Below are 25,461 nucleotides of genomic sequence, written 5' to 3' on the forward strand. Positions count from 1 at the left end.
GAATGTTTTGCGGACTATTTTCGTGTGGTTTATTCCCCTGTGTCGGAACGGGATGTTGATGACTCTCGCCTTTTGTTGCGTGATATAGCTCTGCCCAGTGTTTCCGATTTAGATTGAGTCTCTTTGGAGTCCCCTTTCACTACGGACGAGATAGCGACGGCCATTCGCTCACTCCGTTCGGGCAAAGCTTTGGGCCCGAATGGATTGCCAATTGAACTGTACAAGCTACGTCCTGATAAGGTGGCGCCCTATCTTCGCACCATGTTTTTGGAATCCCGGGAGCGGGGTATTCTCCCATATGATCAGCGTCTGGCTACGATTGTTGTTATTCCCAAAGAAGGTAAACCTCGGGACCTTTGTTCGTCCTATAGGCCCATTTCCCTGTTGAATGTTGAACCCAAGGTTCTGGCTAAGCTTCTGGCTACCCGCCTCTTGACGGTCATTGGTGGCTTGGTTCATCCGGATCAATCCGGATTTATCCCGCATCGCAACACGGCTCTTAACCTACGTCGTCTCCACGGAGCTGTTGCGAGGGCGGGGCTTCTGACGGAGCCGGCCATTTTGGCTTCCCTAGACGCCTCGATGGCCTTTGATACGGTAGAGTGGCCCTATCTTTGGGCAGCTCTTGAGAAATTTGGTTTCGGACCTGAGTTTATTGGTTGAGTGAAGTTGTTATACGCCGAACCCTTGGCACAGGTAGTGGTAAACGGTCGGGTTTCTGTCCCCTTCTGCCTTGGTAGAGGGACCCGTCAGGGATGCCCCTTGTCTCCGTTGCTTTTCGCGCTTGCCCTGGAACCGTTAGCTGCGTGGCTTCGATGGGAACCTTCACTCAAAGGGATCCGTTGGTCACCGGATTTTGAAGACCGCGTCTCGCTTTACGCGGATGACATTCTTCTGTATCTCACTTCCCCGCGTAAATCTTTAAATGTCTTATTTGACGTTCTTACTTCGTTTGGTGCTAACTCAGGTCTGGTTATTAATTGGGCTAAGTCCTGTGTGTATGTTCTCTCGGGTGTTTTGCCCCCATTACCGGACAGATTTCCTATCCAGGTTGTCCAGTCTGGCTTCAAGTTTTTGGGGATCTTTATTACGCTGGACTCTTCACTCCGGTTCGAGCGTAATCTCCTCCCTCCGCTTCTTAGACTGCGACTGGATGTGGCCCGCTGGCGTAAACTACCCCTGTCTCCTCTGGGCAGGGCTGCCCTTTTTAAAATGATGTCTTTGCCACGATTCCTATACGCACTTCAGAATTCTTTTGACGACGTTCCCGCTACCTATTTCCGAGAGATCGAGAGTCTTCAAAGGCAACTGATCTGGGACGGGCGTCCACGTATCGCCCTTGCGAAACTTACCATCCCTTGGTACGACGGGGGCATTGCACTCCCCGATATCAAGAGATATTATTGGGCAACCCAGCTGTCTGCCATTAACCACGCAATGTATTCCCCGGGTCGAGATCCGGCCTTTGAGATGGATAGACTCCAGCTGCCGGGAGGGGATTTTAATAGAGCGCTTTATTCCAGAGCGGCCGGGCGCCATCTTACGGGCCCGTCCAGGATCGCAGTCAATGTGTGGCGCGCCGCGAATGTGAGTTTGGGATGGGAGAATCGACTGACAATGCCGACTCCGCTCTATGCTTCCGAACGTTTGGGATGTCTCTGGTCCACTAAGGGCTTTGACCGCTGGGATATGATTGGGATATGTAAAGTGGGTGATGTCTGTGTGAAGGGTAGAGTGAAGTCTTTCCAGGCCCTTAAGGCCGAATATGACTTGAGTGATAGAGAGTTTTTTCGATATCTGCAGGTCCGGCAATGCTCTAGCCTCAGTTCTGACTCCTGATGTGACCCTGCCCAAGTCCTCCCCCCTTGAGGACCGCATACTGGATGGACACCTGCCCGATAGCACTATCTCCCTGATTTATAAGAAACTGATTAATAATCGCGCTGACTTACTGGTCCGACTTAGGGAGGTTTGGGTCGGTGACGGGTTGGACTTGGATGACGAGGATTGGCAGTCGGCACTCTCTTCTCCGAAAGAGGTCGCCATCCCCGCCCGCCTTCGTTTGGTTCAACTTAAGATCCTCCACCGGGTGTATGTAACTGGTCCGCGTCTGGTAGTAATGGGTTTTTCCCCGGATGGCTTATGCAAACGTGGTTGTGGGATGAGTGCTACATTTCTGCATATTCTTTGGGAGTGCCCAGTGGTAGCAGCCTATTGGATGGGTGTGCTTGCGGTGATGACTGCTGTGACTGGTATTACCCTGCGGCCTGAGGCCCGACGATGCCTGTTGAATGTGTGGGAACCCACCGACTATTCTGTGGCTCAGACCAGATGGGCGACCTTGGGATACATGGTCGCGAAGCGGGACATTGCGCAACTCTGGGGCGCATCCAGACCTCCCGACGTCTCGGTGTGGGAGGATAACATGGACTGGTCCATGTTCCGAGAGAAGACCGTCTATGTAGCTAGGGGCAGACCCAGGGCGTGGACGAAGATTTGGGGTCAGTGGAACGAATATCGTGGAGACATTTGTACCCCTCCCTTGGTTGACACTCCCGATGTTACCCTATCTCCCTAGGCTGGCGTTCCCGAAATTTTTCATGCTGTTCTAGGATTTTCCTGTCCCCCCCGCTGTCCCCCTCCCCCCAGCCTTGCCGAGTCCCATTGATTGTGCTTTCGTCTTCCTGATTAGTGGCTTTCCCCTCCGCCTTCTGGGCTGACCTTGATTACTGTGCATTCGCCTTGTTTAGAGTTCGTTGTTTTTTATGTCTAATACAGAAAATTGTTATGTCCTGTCCTATGTTTTGAGCAATACTTGGTATCTGATTTGTGCCTGGCCACGGGAGTGATCGTTTGCTTCTTATGTTGTGCGTTGCTATTAGCGGCCAGCCCGTGTGGTTGTAGGCCCATCTCTGTAATTTTTATTTTGATTGCTCAATAAAAGTTTTTAACCAAAAAAAAAAAAAAAGGGTAAAACTAGTTTCTTCACATTGGGACATCCGTCCCCTGTCCCAGGACAGTCTATTGGAGTTTGGCGCCCACTGGTACTGGAGTGGGCCCCCCTCTCTGGTTTGGCGTGCAAAAGTGTTCCAGGGAAATAAAGCAATATCATCCGCACACTTATTAATCCATTGTAAAACAACATATACTCTGTAGTTACACATGCATACCCTTTGCAGCAGCGCATAATCACTCTGAACCAAGATATACACCAGGGCTACCGGGACTAGCGAGATAAACTAGCCCTCACTGATTCTGGAAAAGACATAGGGGCACATGCATCATTGTAGGCAATTGTTTTTCCATAATTGGGATTATTAAGGAATCACAATTATGGTATCGCAATTGCCTATGCATGTAGGTTTCGCAAAAATATTAGCGATTCCTACATATCCCTTAATTGCGAATTGCAAATTGTGATTCAAAATTAAGGAATAGCTTGCCATTCATTCCTATGGGACATAGGAATGAATGGGAATTGCATGCGCAATTTGCGAGTACGAAATAGGTACTTGCAAATTGTGCATGCAATTTCAAGGGTGCAAGGGGGCCAAAAGGCCACCCTGATGCACTCCTGAAATTTGCATGTGATCACGTGTTGCGCACACACATGCCCCATGGGCATGTGTGTGTGCAACATGGCACTTTGAAAAATGCACTTTTGTGCATTTTTCAGTTTTCGCAAATTACCATCAACTTCAAATTGATGGGAATTTGCGATCCCAAATTGCGAAATCTCAATTTTCAAGTGCATCCTGCATTGCATTTCGGGAATCGCAATTTGCGATTCCCTAAATGCATTTGCAATTTAGGTAATTGCAAAATGTGCGATTACCTAAATTGCGAGATTGCATTTGGGTTGATGCATCCCAAATGCAAAAATACTGGTCGCAAAGGGACAGGGTACATGGAGACGTGATCAGGTGTAACTTTAATCCCTCCTGAACCCCATAAATCTCCACCTAAAATCCAGGCTATGCTGGAAACCACAAAGCATACTGACAGGATGATGGGCCACTGTCCGGAGCAGGTTCTACCCACAAACAGTAGAGCAGGGTGCCCATCCTGTGCCATAAACTCACCCACTAGTGTTGGGAGCTCTAACACTGGTGATGCCTACATTGGTGTCAGCGGGTTCAGGTCAGGGGACCCTCCATCCTCTTGGCTTTGCTCATGGTGAGGAACTCAGATGGCCTCAGGGAGTCTGCTGACCTGTTTCTCAGGCTTAACCTTGTGCCAGCCTGCCCCGCCTCTGGGTAACAGAGTGTCTGGTCCATCCTCCATTAGTTGGACCTGCTCCGACCAGAAGTCATCTGGATGGGAGATCTTTTTCTGCCCCGTGCAAGGCTGGTAGAGCTGCGGTAAGCACGGCTCGCTTGCAAGCTTCTCACTCTCAGGTATCCAACTCCAGACTGTTGAATTCTGGACACTTTAGGCAAGACCTACAGTGTACCATAGGCACTGTCCTCCAGGAACACATACGTCATAACTCTGCAGGCACTGCCACTGTCACTCACTCCAGGTTTAGCCACAGGATTACCTGATTATCTCATCTTTCCTTCCTGACAACATATATAATATTTGCTTCCCCCAAGGCCTCAGAAAGCCAGTCTTACAAAAGCTTACACACATAATGCATCATCATGAGCTGCTATAGCGCTGGAATGCCCTCGGGTAGCGATGCGCTTAATACATTATTTTCCTTCATTCATTCATTTATTCATTCATCATAGAATAGATGTAAAAGGGCGGATAGAACAGTGTTAGCATGTTTCCAGTACACCGTGGTGCAGACATTCACCCACCTGACCAAGTGAGTTATCATTTTAATCTCAGTCATTCACCTTTTCATCCTGATATTTCATGGATTCTAATTCAAGACTGATGTGCCTAGAGACAGGATTATAAAGCGCAGCTGCACAGTAAAAGGTTGCATCGGTCCTTGCAAAGCTACAACGCGGCACCGGGGAGTGACTTGATTCTTAATGGCTGAGAGCTCGCGCCACGGCCTTGGATCGATGTATATGGCTTCTCTGGAGCACGCGCGCTAAGGCTCTGCTTGAGTCACAGCAGTAAAGATTCACAGCCATTCTCCGGGGGGGGTACTTGCTTCTATGCGCTAAAGATAGACCAGCGTAAAGATGGACGATTCCTAGAGCCTGCCATGTTCCAGGCAGTTGGAGGGGGGCCTGGGTCACTGCTGAGAGTGGGGGCGCACCGCTCGACCAACGCAACTTCCATCTATGGGGACATGTCTAATCTGCAGCCATTTTGAAATGCTCAGATTGGCTCAGCCAATCAGAATGCTTAGAAGGCTGGCCCTTCCTCCTGTTGTTCGCCTGCCACAACAGGAGGTCGGATCTCTCATATAATGGAGACATTGGTAGCATTATTAAATGGGGGGCGTGACCTCTGTAATTAATGGCGTGGTTTAAAACACTTAAGCTAAAAAAATGTGTGCTTAGCATAGTGTGCTGCCCCACTGGTATTTTGCTGCCGCTGTCCATTCATCCAAATATATAACAAAAGAAGTAACATTACACCTATAACAAGGCAGGACGATTGTCTTTGTCAATGGTTGTAAGTTGTATAAGATAAATAAGCAACAACTATCACTTAGTTGTATATAATATTGAAAATGCTACTCGCTCTTGTAGGCGAGGTTGTGGCATAAGTCTTGAGCAGCCGACCTTCGAGCTGAGAAAAGAGGTTCGAGCCTAACGTCCCATGATTCAAAAAATGAATATGCGCTTGTGCAATCTAACCGGTGCTCATGTAAAGCGCTCCAAGTTTGCGCTATATAAAACTGAAAAACGAGTCTCTTTGAAGTTACATCAAAGTTAGTGACGGGTTGTACTACTGAGAGTAAAAATGGAGAGCCCGGTAGCGACCTGTCTCAGCACCTGTTTTTAAAACATATCGGTGCTGAGCACCGGCAGGACCCGGCTCACTTAAAGCCCAGGGTACAGCAAGTCAATAATGGAGGCTCTGGCTGTAGGCACTTGTTCAGTTAATATAATGGTGGTCATGAACTTGGGGTAAAAAAGGAAGAAAAGCAACTTCTGAAGTATCAGAATGGGGTCATGATGGTCTCCCTTACTTTAGGGTTCCCGTGTCCCCGCCATGCGTGCTTCACGTTGGATGGAGCATATGGCAGACATAAGCAACTGCAAATGCATGATGGGAAGTCTGCATCATGAAGACGGTGTGTGTTGGGTATGAGTGTACCATTTTGTCCCCACCTCATAGATCGAATATAGATTGAGCCTGACACTGCGTGTGGCACACATGAGTGCATGCCTGTCTCATGTTTATGTATTATATGTTCCATGTGTGTCATGACGATTATTGTTTGTGTTTAGTCTTTTACCTTCTTTTACAGATTTCACCAGCACTACTACATCAAAGAAGAAGTAGGAGGAAACGAATAGTTTCTCTCCAGCCCTTCTCACCTTAGCGTGTGTGCACTTTTCACACTCCGGTCTTAGAGAAGCCCCATTGATCAGTTCACGCTTTTTTTGCCCTGGTCCTTACGAAAGCCAGCATATGACACAGTGTGGCTGAAACATGTAGACCTGTTATTAGGATAACTGAGTCAAAACATAAAACGCTACACGTTTCCGCCTAATCAAATTTGTAACCGTCATAGGCCCCACTATTAAAATTACTTCTATCATTTGAAGGGGACCCTATAGATAGTTTTAACATCACCAATCACTGCACCATACAAAAATACACCAAAAATCTAGCTCCGCTGTAGTTCAGGCATCGTAGCACACACAGGGTGCACTCGGCGCCTTGGGTGGGACCCGATTTTTGAGCATGCCACCAACTAGGTTGGTGGGTGCCGGTTGTTATTCTTAGCCTGCCTCTGAGCTCTCTTGATTAAATGTTTGGGATATGAACGTTGATGTAGTTGATTGGCGGTCTGCATGCTTGATGAAGATATTGAGATCAGAAGAGTTTCTCTGTATCTATAGAAATTGTCCCACAGGGAGGTTTTCTGTCAGAGCTTAAGGTAGTAACTTTTAAAATAGAGAAGTGAGTTCCTGTCTGTTGGCTTCCTATATATTTCGGGTACCCGTCTCCCATCTTGTAACCACAAGAGATAGGTGCTCATTATTGTATGGGCCCGTGAACCTGAGATGTGGATTTAGCTGAATTAGCCAAGTGAGAAAGGTTGAAATAGTGTCCCTATCATCAAAACATCATCGTTACAGTGCTTCCAGAGTTTCATCTGGGCTTGGAAGGGGTAGGATAATGAATAACATTTTTTGAGTCAAGATGAGTTTAAGGAATTTGATAATTATTTGAGGTGGGTGACAGGCCACTCCAAGAAAATAATAATAAAGACTTTATTGCGTGATTTAAAAAACTTTTGCAAATTACAAGATTTAAAAAAATATATCAAAATATATATATATAAAAGAGAATGTAAGTTCGAGTCCATTTCAGAGAACGGTGACAGATGGAACCTACCAAGTTGTTAGGCTGGTGGAGGTTCACAGACTTGGGTCCCCTCACAAAGTTTTTTTGCTGCTTGATCCAAAAACCTTACTAAGGCACAGTTTAATTTGGTGTTCCGTGGGTCAAAGCAGGCCAAAACTGCTGCTCTGCACGATCTAACCATGTTTATATTCCAAAGTTTCCTTAAGAGGGTCCGTCTTTCATTCAGCAGGTTTGGACAGAGGCATAGGATGTGTATTATGTCTACTTTGTGATTCCCACAAAGTCGACAGTGTTCCTGACCGAGATCTCTTTTCCATTTTGGCAAGTAAAACGACAAATTGATGACTCCCATTCCCAATTTTAAAAAAACTTAGTTTTGTTCGTGCAGTGAATGGTAGGGTTAGGTACTGCTGTGGGATCAGCTGGACATAAGATTGCAAGGTCATCCATCCATGACTTCTTTTTGCTTGCCACTCCAAGAAACAATCACAACACTTGTCAGGGTGAACCTTAAAAGTAGCTAACTTAGGATAGGAGTTGGAGTTGGCCTAACGGCTAGGGTGGTCGACCTCGAATCTGGGGAACTAGGTTAGAGTCTCAGCAATGACACTGAACATCCTGTGATTCTGGGCAAATCACTTAATCTCCCTGTGCCTAACAAAAATGAATGAATCCTCATGTAATGCAACTGGTGCTATGTAAAGCGCTCTGATACCCAATTCAGATCAAGTTTGCGCTATATAAATCTCTGAATTTTTTTTAACTTCAGCTCAATGCCCTGGCAGCCATGGAATAGAGCAGACAGGCTTAATTTAGGTCACTGTATCAAGTATTTCTGCAGTGCCAAAACAGTAAGAAAATCAAAATAGCAACCAATAAAAATTCCAAACAAAATCAGTAAAATGTGATACAAATGACACCCAAATGACAAAAAGCTAATAAAGGGAAGCAGAGAAATGACTTTTTCAAGTTTAAGTAGAAATAGCAGCAAAAAGGACAAAGTGCCAATGATAGTCAATGGTCACAGTAGATCAACTAGGCGCTATTTGAGGCCGACTGCAATGGAGCACGGGTCAGATACTCCAACCAGATTCATCTTGGCCAACGATTTTACTTTCTTAGGGGCATATTATCAAGCCTGGGCGTTAAAATTATCGCCGCTTTATCGGCAGAAAACTGCAGATTAAGCGGCGATAATGGGCTTGATAATATGCTCTAAGGAATTCCAATCGAAGCCCATGTTAGATGTGAAGACATCTAACATGGGCTTCGATTGGAATTCCATAGAGCATATTATCAAGCCCATTATCGCCGCTTTATCTGCAGTTTTCTGCCGATAAAGCGGCGATAATTTTATCGCCCAGGGTTGATAATATGCCCCTTAGTCTTTTAATTCCCAACCAAAAATAGGAGTACACTTCCAAAACCCATGGGAGGCACATGGGGCCAGATGTCCCAACATACAGATTTTCGAGCAGCCAGTGGTCCATAGGACCACTGCCTGCTCTTAAAAAGTTTTTTTTCAACATTCTCAAAGGGGAAGGGGTCCCAATGGGACTCTTTCCCATTTGCAAATCGGTAACCACCACTTTTAAAATGGTGGTAAAATATTCCTGTTTTGTGTACTGAATGCGGTCGCAAAACAGTAATACATATCATTTCAGTTCGGTATCTGGAAGGGATGTCCAAAACATGCCTCCTCCAAATACTGAATCGCGATCGTAAATAGGAATCACATTTTGTACATTTGAAAAAAAGCATTTTTCCGTCGCAAACTGCCTAATTCTGCGATAATGGTCGAGGCAAACAGCAGGGTCAACTCCAGATCCAGTTGTCTCTGGTCAGCAGAATACTTCCAGCAAAAGGGTTCTTGTAGCTAGCTGTCTCACTGCAGCCACATCGGACGCCAGACAGATGTCTCTTGTATTCCACTTCTTTGTCTTGGGTACATGATGGAGGCAGGTTGAATCCTTCGGGGCTGCTCTCATGTCATAGACAGAAGGTCCAATCTTTTTCAAATCATCCACAGGTCTAGAAAGTGTTCTGAAGTGGGTGCTTGGATGTGCCACATTTGTGACTGGCACTAGCTAGTCGGTGGGGTGCTAGCTGTCAGATGCTTAGCTAATTAGCTTTTTGATAGTTCAGGCAGGTCAAGGATAACTTTCTAAACCTTACTTTTCCTTAATATTTATTAAATATCTGACTTCACTATTGGATGGAATTCTAATAACTATTACAAATATTGTTTTTCTAACTGGTCCCTTTCCTGAGGTAGCATTATTTGCATTTAATATAGCTTCCCAGTAGTTTCATATGGATCAGCCAACTTTCCTAAAGGTAAAACAGCTTTTGGGTGCTAGAAACTGTAAGGACATGTTAACGTTACATTTCAACAGGCCCTGCTTTTAAATTCCATGCACCTTGCCTGGGGGCTACAAATCATACATAGTGGTGATTTATTAATATTTAAAAGATAGGTTCTCTCCTGTCAAAAATTGTTATTTTGACGGGGTGACACTGCAGATTGCACCGCAGCAGTCAAGCTACACATGGTAAGCCTGAAGCCATGTTTACACTGCCAATGTAGTGGATAACAAATAGGTGTGAAAGTTCACAAGAGGCATTTTAAATTCCAGGCACTGAGTGTACTTCTACACCATATTCAAGAGACCTAAATGCAAGATAAAGGTTTCAATGAGGAAAATGTCCATTCAACCACATTGAAAGGGGGACCACAGGCACTTTACTACTGGTAGGGTGGGGTGCAGGGCACAAGTACAAAAGCCATCAAACCAGATAGGCTCCAACAAAGGTGAATAATCTGGGGTGACCATACAGAAAAGGTGGATTCACTACAATGAGAAACACTATTATGTTAGTACATTACAGTATTAGACTCAGAGACGCATTCACAACCCCCGGCATTCGCTACCCCAGGCTAAGATGTGGATATTACATATCAGTCTTTACTATCGCTACCACTGTCCCCATTACCATAGAGATCCAGCCCAGTTTGTGCTCCACTACTGAAATGAAACAAAATTCATTCATCCTTTAGAGAGAGTTTGGGTTTTATAATACTTGAAATGACTTACAAGAAGTACTGTGACCACTTGATCCCCGTTTCACATAATGTGTGGCACCAGCATGAACACAACAAGAGATACGTCTGTCATAAATATTCACGTTATTCCTTTCGATGATTCACCATGCTAACCTAGGTCGACCTTGACTCCATACAAATGACTGGACCCTGGACTCTAGGGGCAAGCTCCCATGAGGACTGACATTTCCTTCTGCGGGTTGTAGAAAATCAATCTGCTTCTCTATCCCTTCATCGTTTTGGTTCAGCCGAGAAGGCAAACACGTCGCGATGAAAGCTCCAACACATTGTTAGGAAGTTGACCTCCACAAATGGATCGAATTAAACCTTACGCCTACCCTTTGGGACTTCTGAAATGTTACCAGTGCAACAATAGGTAGTTTTAGCACAGAGTTATGTTCAATTCTCATCTGTATTCAGCACTTTCACTCAATAGTCCTTCCTCCACTTATCTTCCACCCCAATCCTGTTTGTTTATTGCAAATCACCAGCACCTTGAGACCTTCACGGGTGAGTAGCGCGCTATATAAGCCCCTGTTTGATTGATTGATTGATTGATTGATTGATCACCTCAGTAGGTTCCCAACATCCAGGTATTAACTCACACCTGAATCTTTCAGCCCTGTGCCAGGAATGGCTCAATCATGGAGCATGCCACCAGATAGGTGTGTGAGGGCCTTTGATCCCAAATTGGAGAATATCTTCTGCTCTCTCCTCCTTTCAGGCACACATTGCTGTTGCCTGTTGATTGATTTTGGAGGATGTACTGGTTGTGCCTCTTCCTCCTTACCCTCTTTTGTGATGAGTATGACATTCGATATACATCGCGTCAGATGGGTCAAAAAGTTTTACAAATTGTCCAATAGCCTCCTCAAACCATGATTTAAAAGATGGCATGGTAAAAATGCACTCTTTCCTACTCGCAGTATAGGTTCTAATGAGGGTCTGCTTAGTTTCTCTGCCAGGGTGTTCGAAGCAAAAGCCATGGGGCTAGCCTTTCATTTTACGCAGGAAAGGTGTAGCCTGAAGCTGGCTCGCTCATCAAAGAGTATACCCAGGTACTCATATGTAGCCGCTTCTTCGGTTTTGTTATGACTTATTTTTCAAGAACTAGGTTTTCTAATTTTCCGCTTCATTACTACCACTTTAGTTTTATCTAAATTGATTTCCATGTAATTGTTCAGGCAAAAAAAGAAAAAAATCTTTAATATGTCTCTGCAGACCTACTGATGTTTTGCTCAGCAGGATAATATTGTCAGCGCTCTGTAGAGATGAAATTCTTTTGCCTCCAATTTTCTTTGAAGGTGTGAATCCCCAAGGTTAATACAATTACTGAGTGCATTACATATAACTTTAGTTGAAGTGGTGCTAATACACATCCCTGCTTAAGACCCTTACTGTTATATTAGCAGACAGTGATCCTAGAAGAAACGGGGTCACCTGAACGCAACTTATCTTCGCACGCATCTGTCTATAATAAAAGGAACATGGTTGGATATATGCAACTAGCTAAAATTGTGCCTTACATGATTTCTAAGCGATACAAAAGGGGATGATGGACGGAGCGTTTGAGCAAATCAAAAACACACCCCCAGTCAACTGATCTGGGTTTAATCCATCACCATTCTTTAGCTCACTCAGCCACCCCAGTTCAGACATGGCCATATGCAAATCAGTCTGACCCTGTGCCTCATGGGAACAGTTCAGCCCGAACTGCCAAGCCATGCCTTCCCTGGACCGGAAACAAGCATCCTGGGACCGGTTTCGGATTCATAATGCTTCTTAGCATCCGTAGACCAATCTGTATCTGTGTTGTTTATGTTTTTCAAGACCTGTATCCACTTGTGGACTGTACACATGCTCCCTAGCAAAAGGCCTGAACACAGAATCCCACAACCAAGCATACCTTCCCAAGAGGATGTTTCTATGAAGGCGCAATCACCAGAGTCCCAACCAGGTTGTATTCCAGCATTGGAAATGTTCTTGTCCTTAATCAAATTTTCTGAGTTACTTTCATATTTTAAGAAATACAAAGTCAAAAGCAGCACTTGGTGAAAGCAGCACCGCTTTCACCAAGTGATGCTTTTGACTTTGTATTTATAAACCTCTCATTTTGATATTGGAATAAAGAACATTTTGGAATAATATTGTTAAGAATAGATTGTGTAATTGTCTTTTCTTGTATATTGAGAAGTGGTGCATCTGTGCTTTTATTTAAAAAAGACCCTATGATCGTAACTAGAAACTTTGGTGTGGCACAATGGACAAAAAAGAAATGGCATGCCCGCCTCTTCTGAATCATTCTAATACAACATAAACTCTTGTAAAGCAGTTCATAAACCTGCTGCTTTGGCACACTTTGTCTCTTTCGATGCTTCCCCCAAAGCTCAAACTACAGAAAATGTTCCCTGGACCTTCAGTCTTGACTCCTTGAGTAACTGCTTCCAAGCGCAACAAGAACCAAATCAATGGTGGAAAAAAACCCAATGTAAGGTGCAGTCTGTGACCAGGCACTGGGGTTTTTGAAGGCGTGATTATGGGTCCCTCCATGCATGCCCGAAACAGAAACAAGTTGCAGTGCTCCGACCCCAGCATTAGATTTCAGAAGAGTTCACTGCATGAGAATCTACAGCACATACTGAAAACATGGGCTTAGGTTGAGGGCTATATTTAGGTCAGGTCTGAGATTAAGGCTATATAATAGTTCAGGGTTAGAAATAGAGTTAAGATGAGTTAACATTTAGGCGCGGAAACTAAAGGAAATTAGGTAAATTCAGACAAAACAATTCAAACTAAGTTCCATCTCCAGAGAAATGATCACCTGATTAGCATCAAATGCAGGTCTTACTAGTTGAGTCAAACTCCGATCACAGAATCCTCTATAGTCTCGCTCTTCTTATGTTCGGTGCTTTGAGTTCACTCATTCCCCAAACATGAGGAACACGGAGCGAAACCCTGCAGAGACTTTAAACCCCGTCTCTTGTCTATTCTCAAACCATGCTCCACCAGAAGATCCCTTGCTGGGCCCTACACGTCCTCCAGGGTCAAGGCAAGGTGCAGGATACTGACACCAAAGTGAATAAACACTCCATACAATGCATATGGTTTACACTTCGCAAAGTAGTTGAATTTGTACTAAGAATGTCAATGACTAGGGTGGGCAAAGATCAGCACATAGGTGGCTCCTCCAGCGGGGGCGGAGGAGCGTCGCCCCACTGCAATGCCCCCAGTGCTTAATTTGAGGTGGGCTCTCCGGTGCCCAGCACCGGCACCTAATCCTCAGCACCGGCGCTTACAGCACCAATTAAGGACACACTCATTTGACAGGCACTCGATTTTCCCAAGAATCAACACGATTTTCTCAATAATCACAGGATGTTGAACCACACAGACTCGAACCCGGTTCCCCAGCTGTGAAATTGGCAGCTCTACCCATTAGGCCAAGTCCTCTCCAGAATAATAAGTGCTGGGGCTTTAGTCAGGAGGCAGTTTGCAACAGCACATTTCTCCTGGTAGCGATACCTCCTGAGGAGAGCCCCTGCACTTTTTATTTTACAAATTAATCACTGAATGCCCCCAGAAAAGCCCCCGAGACGGAAAATAAAATGATAATGAAGTTGATTCATTACCATTTTATTATACGTCAACCCGTCCTTAGCTGAGTGTCAGGATGGGGCGGGGCCTGCTGAGTACCAGCAGGAAGGAGTGGTGGGCTGCCTGTGCATAGTCTAAAGTGCGCATGTCTCTTTAGCCGGCCAGACATGCACATTTTAAATCTCTCTAACCCAGCTGTCTTACACAGCTGGGTTAGAGAAAGCACATGCCTCCAGGGCTCTTGAGAGTGCTGGGAGAGGCCGCTCCCTCCAATTATGGCGCTGCACTCATGCTGGTCACCAGCATGAGAGCAGTACCAGGATTGGGTAGGGGGAATTTGCCGGAGTCCCCAGAGGCTGAAGAAGACAGAGAAGAACAAGCACCTGAGTGAGGCAGCAAGCAAAGTAAGTGGCTATTTCTTTTTATTTACCGCCGCCACTCACCTTGCCTGCATGCACCCACCCACCACTCATTTGCCTGCCATCACCCCCATTCTTCTTCGATGACAGCCACCGCTGGATAAGCACTCTTTGGTGTAATTGGTGGTAGTCTTAGTACATGCATTTATTCACCAAACTACAGTTTCAGCCCTGTTTTACAAGTCATCAGGTGGCCTTCACCGGGCATCTTACCTGTTCCGTTGACTGTTCCTTTCTTCTCTGTAACTGGAACTAGCTGGCTGCCTTGTGGAGCCACTAGATGCCCCAGGGTAGTACTCTGCGTTCCCATCCAGTTCCCGACCAGTTGGCGGCTTTCTGCGGGACTGCCGGTACGACCGCCCAAAGTTGGCGTCTTCCTCGTGCAGGGAGCTGAGCTCAGAGATAGTGTTGTTATCTGGGAGATACAAAAAGAAAGCAATTTTAGAGTCTGTTCCAGGAAAACTTTAATCAGGCACCCGAGCTTGCCAAGTCAAGTGGTTTTATCATGCATGTTTGGATATTTTTCATTTAAAGCCCGGTCAGAGAGAATGCTTGACTTTATCTTAGAAGTGTTGCAGAATCCTCCTTACTGCTTCTCGGAATCGAAAAAGGAGGAGGCAGATAGCCTTGCTATAAATGGCATAATTCGGATTCCATGTTGAAGGCTAGCAGAAGGGATCTGAGGTGACCTTTCAGGTGCTACATCAAGATCAAGCTGGACAGGGCCCTAGCTTCACACAGGCCTTGCTTCACGTAGAATACTTTATGGACCAACAGTAGAGGTACTGATGCTCCACCGCGACAAGTAGAAGTCAATTCTAACAGCTCGAAGTGCACAGATCACTCACATAGCACTACATTCATCCAGGACACACAGGAGGAGATTCAACAAGCAGAATATGCCGCACATCTTCCCGCTTAAAGAAGAGAAGGGCACGTGTACACATCCCACACCAACCCAAAGCAAACAAAATCACAGCGTACACCTCCTCAAGCTAAACACTAAACTAATCTAAAATACAGTGCATGTATCATATGCATTGGATACACCCACAATTTTTAATCCTAAGTACAAAATACAAACAAAACACAACTTCTCGCACTGAACTCAACAGACAATCTCTACAAATCCGCCCTATGCATGCACATTCAAAGCAATCCCACCCGCTGAGGACTACGTGGAAACAAACAAAAAAACTAATGCCCTAGTGTGGAGTACACCACACCCTGAGGACAATGTCATCCTAAAAGAATAGGCACAAGGTGGAGTTTGCACACGCCACGTACACTACAGCAATGGGCACCCGTCCCTACCTGTGACGTTTATCCTGCAGGCACATCATTGCGACAGGCATCCCACGTAGCGGGGTTCATAACTAACACACACACAAATAGGCATCCCTCTGGATTCTGCACCCTCCATACACACAAAAGTTGATATCTCTGCCAATGACGTTCACACTCTCTGTGCACGCGTGCACACACACACACACACAAATAGTGCGCACAGAAGTTGGTATCTCCCCCACTGTTCGCAGAGTTCACCCCCTCCACACATATCACAGTAATTAGCATCCCAAGTGATGTTCTCACCCCTCACACATACAGACATGGGTACCCAACCCATTTAGGCATGCACCCTCTCCACACACAAAAACCTGAGCACTACACAAGCAATGGGGTACACATATCATCACTCCCCCCCACCCCCCACCCCTCCACTCAGGCAATAAAACAAAGCGACAAATACAGCCATGACAGAAACACACCAGCAAAAGTATCATTGGCAGCTCCATGAAACACTCACAGTGTCACCTATGCCAATAGGACGAAATAATATAATGGAAGCATCCATCCTTGAGTAAAATGGGAGAGGTTAACAAATAAACAGATTGTATAAGCAAGATGAAAACTAGCAACAGGACATACTAGCATTCTAACAAACCTGTAAAAACATCTTGCATGCATGCACAGTTTTTCCCATAAAAATGTAGTTCAAGACACATTCCACCCGGCAAAACCAGCATGAAAGAGTGCAGCCCTCTCCACGCAGACAGTAATATACATAGGCATACAATATGCTGTGTTAGTATTTACAATTTGATAATCTAGTATTTGGGGCAACAGGGTATGTTCAGAAAACGGCAAACTGGGGTTTAGTAACAACAATGTATTTAAAAAAAATAATGAGAAATTGATTTCTTGGGAGGAGCCAGGTTTATTTACTAAAATTAGAAAGCTGACACTTGGAATCAGAAATTGTGTGTTGTTAGGCTCTGGCAAACACGCTTGGGGACAACATTGTATTCTGAGATAATTGTAAACTAGTGTTTGGAGTTTAAAGCATATATTCATAAAAAAAGACAACTTTACTAAAAACTAAAATATTCTATTTGGGATGGTGAGATATAATGAAAGCTCTATTGTTTGAAAGACTATTTGCGCGCTAATTAAGGTAAGTTACTACTGCTATTCGCACATTGTTTCCTTGAGCACGCTCTTTCCATAATGTTACTCCAAGGCTCATCACCACCTACAGGAGCGTTGCATGAGTCCCCTGCACACCCGGATGTCATACCTGCAACTTTTAAGGCGATTTCTTTGGAAAAGTCTGCTTTAAATGCATATTTAGGCGCCAATTCAGTGCTTAATTTGTAAAAAAAAGTGCAGGTGCTGAAAATTTTGCCAAGGAGGCCACAGCTCACTTCTTCCTCCGGTGAGCCCCACTTTCAACACTCTCACTGCCTCAGTCTCTATCTTCTAACCTTGATCTGTTGTCTGTCCCCTAAGTCTTTGCTCTAAGAGTCTATCCTCTCACCTCGCAAAGGGCCCGATTCACAGAATGAACTTATGACTCAATCCTAAACTTACTACTATTTTGGTATTCACAGAATGCACTTGCTACTTTTGGCATTCACAGAATGAACAAACTACTTTTGGTATTCAGAGAAGTTAGGATTTTGTCTTAAGTTTGTCTTAAGACAAACTTAAGACAGACTTAAGACAGACATAAGTTAGGATTTTGTTTTAAGTCTGTCTTAAGTCTGTCAGAGCTCTGCCAGGTGATCCAGGTGTTGGCTGCCCTCAAGCACAGAGATCTGATAAAGGTGAAACTTACATTTCTCTCGCATCTTCCTGGTTGGGTCAAACTGGGCCAGCTCCTTCTCCACATAGTACATCACCTTCATCGAATCCCGCTCCTTGTCCGCCTGGATCCGGTACCCTTTGCGCACGGCTAGAAGAGTCATGAAAAGCAAGCAGAAGATAGCTCATTAAAGACCAGAGTGAACTGCAAGAGGCTCTAGACAGATGCACAGACTCAAAACATCACCTGTTGCCTGCACAGACCTTTTACCTAACACATCTAACAGATAAGATTCGTGTGCTTAGATTCAATTTAATCTATGAGAATTGGAGACTGAGATATACACTTAGCGTGAGTCACCAACACATGGCATGTATGTCAAAAGTTATTAAAGAGCCATAAAAACATCAACATGTGGGTTTCCAACTGTTGGAACCACCAATATTGAAACATTTATTTGTATTCATTGTTCCTCCCTTTACAACACAAACCTTGAAAAGAATCTATCTGTTTCACTCTGTGAGAGGTTTATTCAATATTGGTAGATGTTGACCGTCTCGTGTCCAAGCCCTTGGCAGTCCTTACTATGTTGCAACAGAGTCTGTTGCTAGTATAGAGTAGGTTTGCAGATTTCTGGGCACTCGGGAGCAAGTCTGCAGACCTTTGTAGGGGTATAATGGGCCCCGGTAGAGATAGGTGTTCTGATTCATGGGGAAAGGAACAGGATAAACAGAATATTTAATTACCTGCAACTCCAGTTCTCCTGCATGGGTATCTTAATTAAATTCATAAACACCGAATATCTTTACAAGTCTGCAATTTTTTGTAGTGAGAAATAAATATTTTCTATCGTAGAAAGTAACGCTTGTGTAAAGGCAATGTTTGCTTTCTATTTTCAATATTTAATAGCTTTAAATGCACATATATTAAAATACTCAAAAATGAAAATAGGTTTAAACACAGAGTAGCCCTGCTGCCTAAGCACACTGTATTTCCTCTCATTCAGAGGCATATGGAGTCACATACAGGAGATACTATAAGCACCCTATTACCAAGTGCTTTTTGTCTTACTCTCTACCCCTGCTGATGCCCTAGTGAAGAACCGAGGAGGGCAAGACTAGTCCAGGCCCTAACAGGAAAAAACGTTTACATGGCGGATTTTACAGCGCGTGCAAACACAACGCGTTGGTTACAACGACTGCGTTGTTACAACGCAGAGCCTTTACTATGTAAGTTATTACAACGACTTGCGCTAGATGGCGCTCTAGACTAAGGAATAGTATGATTTACTATTTCAACACTTTCCCTAGTGTTGCACACACTGGAGTTGGAATAATTAATCATACTATTCTTAAGTCCAGCGCGCCATCTAGCGCAAGCCGTTGTAACGACTTGTGTTGTAATGGCAGTGCGTTGTGACAACATGGTCGTTGTAACGACCAAGTTCGGAATGCATCGCGAAGTAAAATCCGCGATGTAAAGAGTCATATTCGGCCCTAACACGTGCAGCAGCCCAGATGTGTGATGCACCCACGACAACGGATTTCTTGAAGTGGTTCACCCAGACCACCTTCTCAGCAGTGGCCTCTGCTGCGACCACCAGGACCAGGAGCACAGTCCTGATTCCCCCGTCTCCAGGAAAGACACAGTGGCTCCTATGACCACCTAACTCCCTCCATGCGGAGCCCTCCAACTGGATGTCCTATTCAGAGTTCCTGATTTTGAACTTTAAGTCTCCCTCACACGGATCCTCATTATGAGGAGCCTCTTAACACCATTTTGACCGAAAAGAGGAAGGAAACCTGACTCTCCGCTTAAGTCCATATTGTGAGTCCTGCAGAATTACTGCATGTGGTGAGACTACACTGTTTCCAGGGACAAATTGTCCAGATCAAGCCTGGAAGAATTAGACCCAGGAAAAAGGCCTGGAATTATGGAATGATGTGAGGAAATTGATGTGGTAACACTAAATTCCAAACATTATTCCCTATTCCATACCCGCATGGGTTTAGTTGTAATCTGGGAAGCTTGATTTTCTGACGCCCCAGGTGCAATGATGAATCCCTAAGTCTTTTATGCAAGTAGAAAAATGTAAATTAATCCTGACTGCACCCCTTGATTTATTGTACTAAGATTGGGTGCCTTTTTTATTTAGTAAAACAATTTCACCCTGTTCTTGTGGCTAGCCTCCCCACTGTACACCTGTGTCTTTCCTGCCAGGTTGGTCATTCTCCTCAAACCTAGTAACTTATCTGACCTACTTCAATAGCCCCTTGAAACATTGCTCCTGGTGGACTTCACATGCCTTAGTAGAGTTGCTGATAATTACACTGGAAGTTCTTAAAAACTTAATACTGAGGTCCTCTTGTGTCACATCGTTTTGTCCATGCACCATTTTTGCCTCCGCCTGCCTACGCTGAGCCCTTACCGCAAGATGATTCTCGTGCACTGTCGGTCTGTCCGTTTTGTATCGTTCTGATTTCTGCAGAGGGTACCTTTCTTTCTCGGATTTATAGTAGCTATTTAATGAGGACTGTTGAATAAGTTGTACAACCACCAAGACGCCCAAAGTGGGGGTGTGAATGACATAACAATGGCAGCAACCGAGCAAACAATGACTAAGAGGACTCAGTTTGCTCTAAACATTACTAAATGTTTAATGGCTCTTTGTTTGCAGTAAGACATCATAGCAACACCCAAGCAGCAGACCTCAAGACTTCCCCACTTTATGAGTAGGTCTTCGGATGTAGAGTGAAGAAGCATTTAATGGGGTTTTCAGTTCTTGACCTGCACTCGAGCTACCACAAACCCGGATGCCAACGTAAGACATGTTTCAGATGTTCCTTACTCACTCGGTCTAAATTCTCCAACTTCTATTCCTGATGCTGTCCCATTTCGTCTGGGAAAGGATGAGTTTGCTATTCTATTCAGTGCTTATGAATATTAATGAAATATTAATGAGGAAATTATGCTTACCTGTTCTCCAGTACAGCTGTCTTCATTACATCCATAAACAATACCCTCCCCCATGGAGCGGTAGGAATGGATGCGGTTGTTTTCAGAGTGCGCTTCCTTCAGTAGAGCATCAAGATGGACTGGGTGACCATCTGCTGCTGCTCTGTAAGCTCAGGGGCTGTGAAGCTCCCCGGGTGCCGCAAAGCCACATTAAAATCTCTTCTCTATTTGAGGAGGTACGCCAATGAAAGTACTTCATTGTGCATTCTATCTTTTAATAAAAAGGATTTAGGCAGTAATGCTGCTTCTTTTTTTGTTTTTAAACTTGTTTTAATGTTATAGTGTTGATTTTTATTTAGGCATATTTACTTATATACACAAAGATACTAAAAGTAAACGTTTCCCCTTGGTTACTCCTCGCCTTTTCAGGGTTCATGGAAGAAGTGGCTCACTGGGGTTGGAATTGATATAGACGCCAGGTGAAAACCTTGTTATCAAGTATAAAGATCTTTAGTCTCTTCCAGAATCAGAGAACTATTTTTTTTCTACTGTTTTGAGCAATAATGGAAGAACAGTAAGTGGGTGATAGTTCACAACCCCAACATTCTGCCAACCACGTACTTCTCCAGGACGTAGTCTGCTATTCATTCGATAATGCACTTTGCCACCATACAACAGGGTATGAAGTGCTGTATAGAAGCTACAATGCAATGCAAATGTTGAAAGCCAAGGCTGCATTCTCATGTTGCTCAAGCTGCGCCTTCATCATGGTTGTGACAGCACACGGCTGGAATATTGTAAACTATGGGGTCGATTAGGATGGCGGACGGACAAAGTCCGTTCGCCATCCTGTCTGGGGCAGGGACCGTCCGCCACAAGGGCGGAGGTACCGTGCCCCGAATTAGGATGCACCCGCCACAGTGGCGGGTGCATCCCACATTTTTAACATTGCTGCCGACAGTGCTGGAAGCACCGTCCGCCGCGATGTCAAAAATGCATGTTGTGCATTTCACAGCACAACATGACAGGCACCCCGCGGTGCCTGCCATGTTGTACTGTGAAACGCAGTGGGGTACCATAGGTACCCCCCGTGTGCACCCCCCACACCACCTTCACCCTGGGGGCCCGCAACGGGACCCCAAAGCAAAGCCCGTATGCCTTTCCGTGGCGGCATTGCCGCCACGGAAAGGCATCTACATCCGGCCATCGTAATATGGCTGGCGGTGTCTGGAAGACACCGCCAGCCATATGAACCCTTTTCCACCCTGGCCGCAAGGCAACCGGGGCGGAAAAGCAGCGGACGGTGTTTCTGTCCGCCGTGGTCCCCCCCCGCCATTGTAATATGGCGGGGGGAAATTGGTGGCGGACGGGCACAGATGGCGGACGGATCGCCACCGCCTGCATGGCGATCCGTCCGCCATCCTAATCAGCCCCTAGGTTTGCACCTTACCTAATGTCAACATTGTTTTCTCAAGCCCATCCATATTGACAACTGGAGGTTTAACACCTTGCTCTGATGGTTGCTTTAGTATTTGTAAACCAGAAACAATACTATTAAAACCAGATTCACTGTCAATAAAAAGGTTCTAAGTGGGTTCCTTTTCTGGAGTGCTTGATTTCTACAGCTCTTTCACCGACACCCTGGTGAGCTTCTTCCCATCCTCAATGCTGATTCAGTGATGCTGTCACCACCCACCCAGACTCAACTCTTCGTCCTAGATGGAGACATATCAGGAACGACCCTCTCCATTCCCTTTTAGACTTTGGACAGTTTTCCTTCGGAGAATCTTTGCAGGTGGTTGTGTTTGCCACGCCAAAAACCTCCCACTCTCTCCTCCCTCCCTCAGTGGATTGTTGTGTGGTTGATTCTGTTTGGCACTCAGTCTGTGTTGCTGTCATGGCAGCCGTATGCCTCTCCAGGCTCCAGCCATTGATTGTTCCTCCTGCAGGGTATGTGGACCTCTCTACTTCTCTGTATAATGCGCCCACCGCTGTGTGTAAACAAATGATACTCCTGGTAAGAGCGAATATTATCAATACCGTGATAGTGTATGGTACTGTACCCTGGATCCAACTCTTGCACCTTCACACCGTAGGTCTTCCCACAGGCACCAACAGCCCCCCGGCTGCTCCTTTGGACTCTGACAATTCAAAAGTGCCCAATAGGTATACGCACTCCTCCCTGGAGAAGCTCAAGGGTTCATAGAAGAGACTACTGCCTTCAGCATAGAGAAACCACAGCCATTACCGAGACCCACATATGTGTTTTAAGTTGTATTTCATTATGAATTTTGTGCATGACTTTTCTTATATGACAGTTGTCTAAACAAAAAACAATTGATTAGTAGTACTATTATGGTTTAGTAACATTAGGAGATGTAGCGATACATTTAACAGCCAGAGTAGTAGTATACCAGTAGCAGTGTAGATGGCTAAAACTGAACCTGGATGCACCTAGGGTGGCATGTGTGCTTCAAAGTAGTCTCAGATTCAAGTTCATAGTTGCCCCCTTCCTTCCTATAACTCCCTTGGGACATTACCCTTGCTTGAGTCAGCATGCATTAGGAAAGTGATAAGCATTTAGACCTGACATGCAGCTGTAGTGATAATAAGACCTGAATACTGGTAAATTCCTCAAGCACTGCATCGATTAGTGCAACCTGGACATATACTCATCGGTCTGTGATGCTCTATCCAGGGGGTGTCATTGAATATCAGTAACTGGTGTTCAGTAAAGCAGTGTAGATGTGACAAGCAGAGGTGGGAAGGTCTCATCATACTAGACAATAAGCAACATGGACCAAGAGTTTCCATCCATACACAATGACCACAGATCAAGATATGTATGCTTCAGTCTAGGGAAGAGAGCAGGCATGGACCAGAGTTAAGACATGTTTCAATTCAAGGAAGAGAGCGGGCTTGGATGAGAGTTAAGACATGCTTCAATCCAAGGAAGAGAGCGTGCGTGGACGAGAGTTAAGACATGCTTCAATCCAAGGAAGAGAGAGTGCGTGGACGAGAGTTAAGACATGCTTCAATCCAAGGAAGAGAGCGGGTGTAGGAGAGTAGGGTCTGCAATCCTATGATCACCCAGATTTTTGCTTTTTGCTGCACTGGTTTACGACTTTCCCTTGCTGTGGGCCTGCTAATCAGACCCACAGCCTAGCTGTTCTCTCTATCTAAATTGTACTCAGGTACTGAATTGGCACTGGGCCCTCTCCAAGTCCCTGTACCCAGGGCTGAGGTGCACCCAGAAGTCTCCTAGGGGCTGAAGCATGTATTGTGCCACCCCTGGATTGACTAACTAAACTGACACAACTGGCTGCACGACAGCTGGGGCAAGGTGGTGTACTCACCCTTTGCTTTAGATATAGTATACCTATATCTAACCCTAAAATGGACACACAGATCTCCTATCAGTCACTCCTATGGCAGGCCTTAACAATCCTGGAGGCAGAGTGCTTGGAATCGTGTGAGATGGTGCTCTGGCATGAGCTGAGCCTGTCTGCGGCTTTCGGGATCCATCCCTTAGCCATTTCCATGATATCGCATACCATATACTCTTAAGTGCATTATAATCCTCGCGGTTATATGCCAACTCTGGTATCGCTTTATCAAAACATGTCGAGTAAGGTGTCATACGAATTGGAATACTAACCCCTCGCCAATTCTGGCGACGGGGTTAGCATTCCACCCTTCTAGAGGGACACGACATGCATGTAGCCTGTAACCCCGGTTAAAGTCAAACAGAGCCTCAGCTCCACAAAATGGATGCTGCCACCGAGACACAAGTCTGCCCTCCTGCTGCTGGGAGTCCTCCCAGAGCAGGAGATAAGGACAAAGGGTTTCCTGCCAGGGGCGGCGCCAGCACCGTCCCAGACAGGATTTTGTGTATTGTAGGTAGGCAGGGCTTCAGAGGAAGGTGACTGCACGTGGCACCCCGGTGCTCACTGTGCATAGGCTGGCTTGAACCAGTTCCAGGGACACTCCAGACCCTGTGCTGGGGAAAAGCCCGCCAAGGAAGTGGGTGTAACCACCCCCCTCCTGGTCCCACCCATAGGGCAGGACCTAGTCGCGTGCCAGCCCCCTTTTCCCAGATAAAGGTAGAGACTGGCCCCCTTCCAAATCAGATCATCTTTGAATCCTGAAACTACTTTCCACGAAAGGAACTCAAGACTTCTTCCTAAGATTTCTCCCTTGTGACTAAGGAGTAGTCACCCTGCATCCGCAGGCACCATCGCAAGAACACTGCGGTCTGCTGTAAGTCCTTCCTCCGGAATCCGACTGCCCAGCTCGACGAGAACCGGCTTCCCTGGCACCTCTGACCTCTACCCACCTCTACAGCCCAGCTGAGAACCGTGGGTGCGACGAGACCTCGAGTGACCGGCCATCTGCAAGACTGCACGACTTCTGCACAGCAAGCCCGCCGAGTAAATTCCTGGTGAGTGCTTTGGGGTCCGAGAAGCCCCGACCCTCAGCAGTTCCAGCACCGAAGTGCAGCCTCCCAGCATCTCCACGATCTGCGTGGGGCCCTTCTGCTTTTTGCTGCTCACCGCGTTGTTTGGCTACTAGCCCGCTGGCTTGTGGCCTTCTGAACGACGCCCGACGACATCCCTGCTGCTGGTCTGGTTGCTCCAGACTGGCCCTTGCTCCCTTCCCGAAGAGGAGCACCCCGGACCCTCCTGGTCCACTCAAGACGCCATTTTGAGTCCACCGCGTGGGCTTGAATTAGCCAAGGCTGGTTGCCCAATCCTGGGTAACTTCGACGCCGACAGCTTCATCCATCGTGGGACAGCTCGCCTCTCCATCCTGGTCGCCGACAACGCCTCCTGGTCCGTGAGATCTGCAGAGCCAGC

At 45.8% G+C, this 25,461-nt stretch overlaps 1 protein-coding gene across 3 annotated transcripts in view; it reads right to left on the reverse strand.

Annotated features, from left to right (window-relative positions):
- ILDR2 (immunoglobulin like domain containing receptor 2) overlaps positions 1–25,461 on the reverse strand; it is a 752,917-nt gene that overhangs the window by 39,380 nt on the left and 688,076 nt on the right. For all 3 annotated transcript variants that reach the window (XM_078656686.1, XM_078656684.1, XM_078656685.1), the window contains 2 exons: positions 17,684–17,800; positions 14,779–14,980 (listed from right to left, as the gene is read on the reverse strand). In XM_078656686.1, the coding sequence (XP_078512812.1) occupies positions 14,779–14,980; positions 17,684–17,800 (319 nt within the window). The remainder of the gene's footprint in view (positions 1–14,778; positions 14,981–17,683; positions 17,801–25,461) is intronic.

This window comes from Lissotriton helveticus, chromosome 8 (assembly GCF_964261635.1).
Source record: "Lissotriton helveticus chromosome 8, aLisHel1.1, whole genome shotgun sequence".
NCBI classification, from domain to species: Eukaryota; Metazoa; Chordata; class Amphibia; order Caudata; family Salamandridae; genus Lissotriton; species Lissotriton helveticus.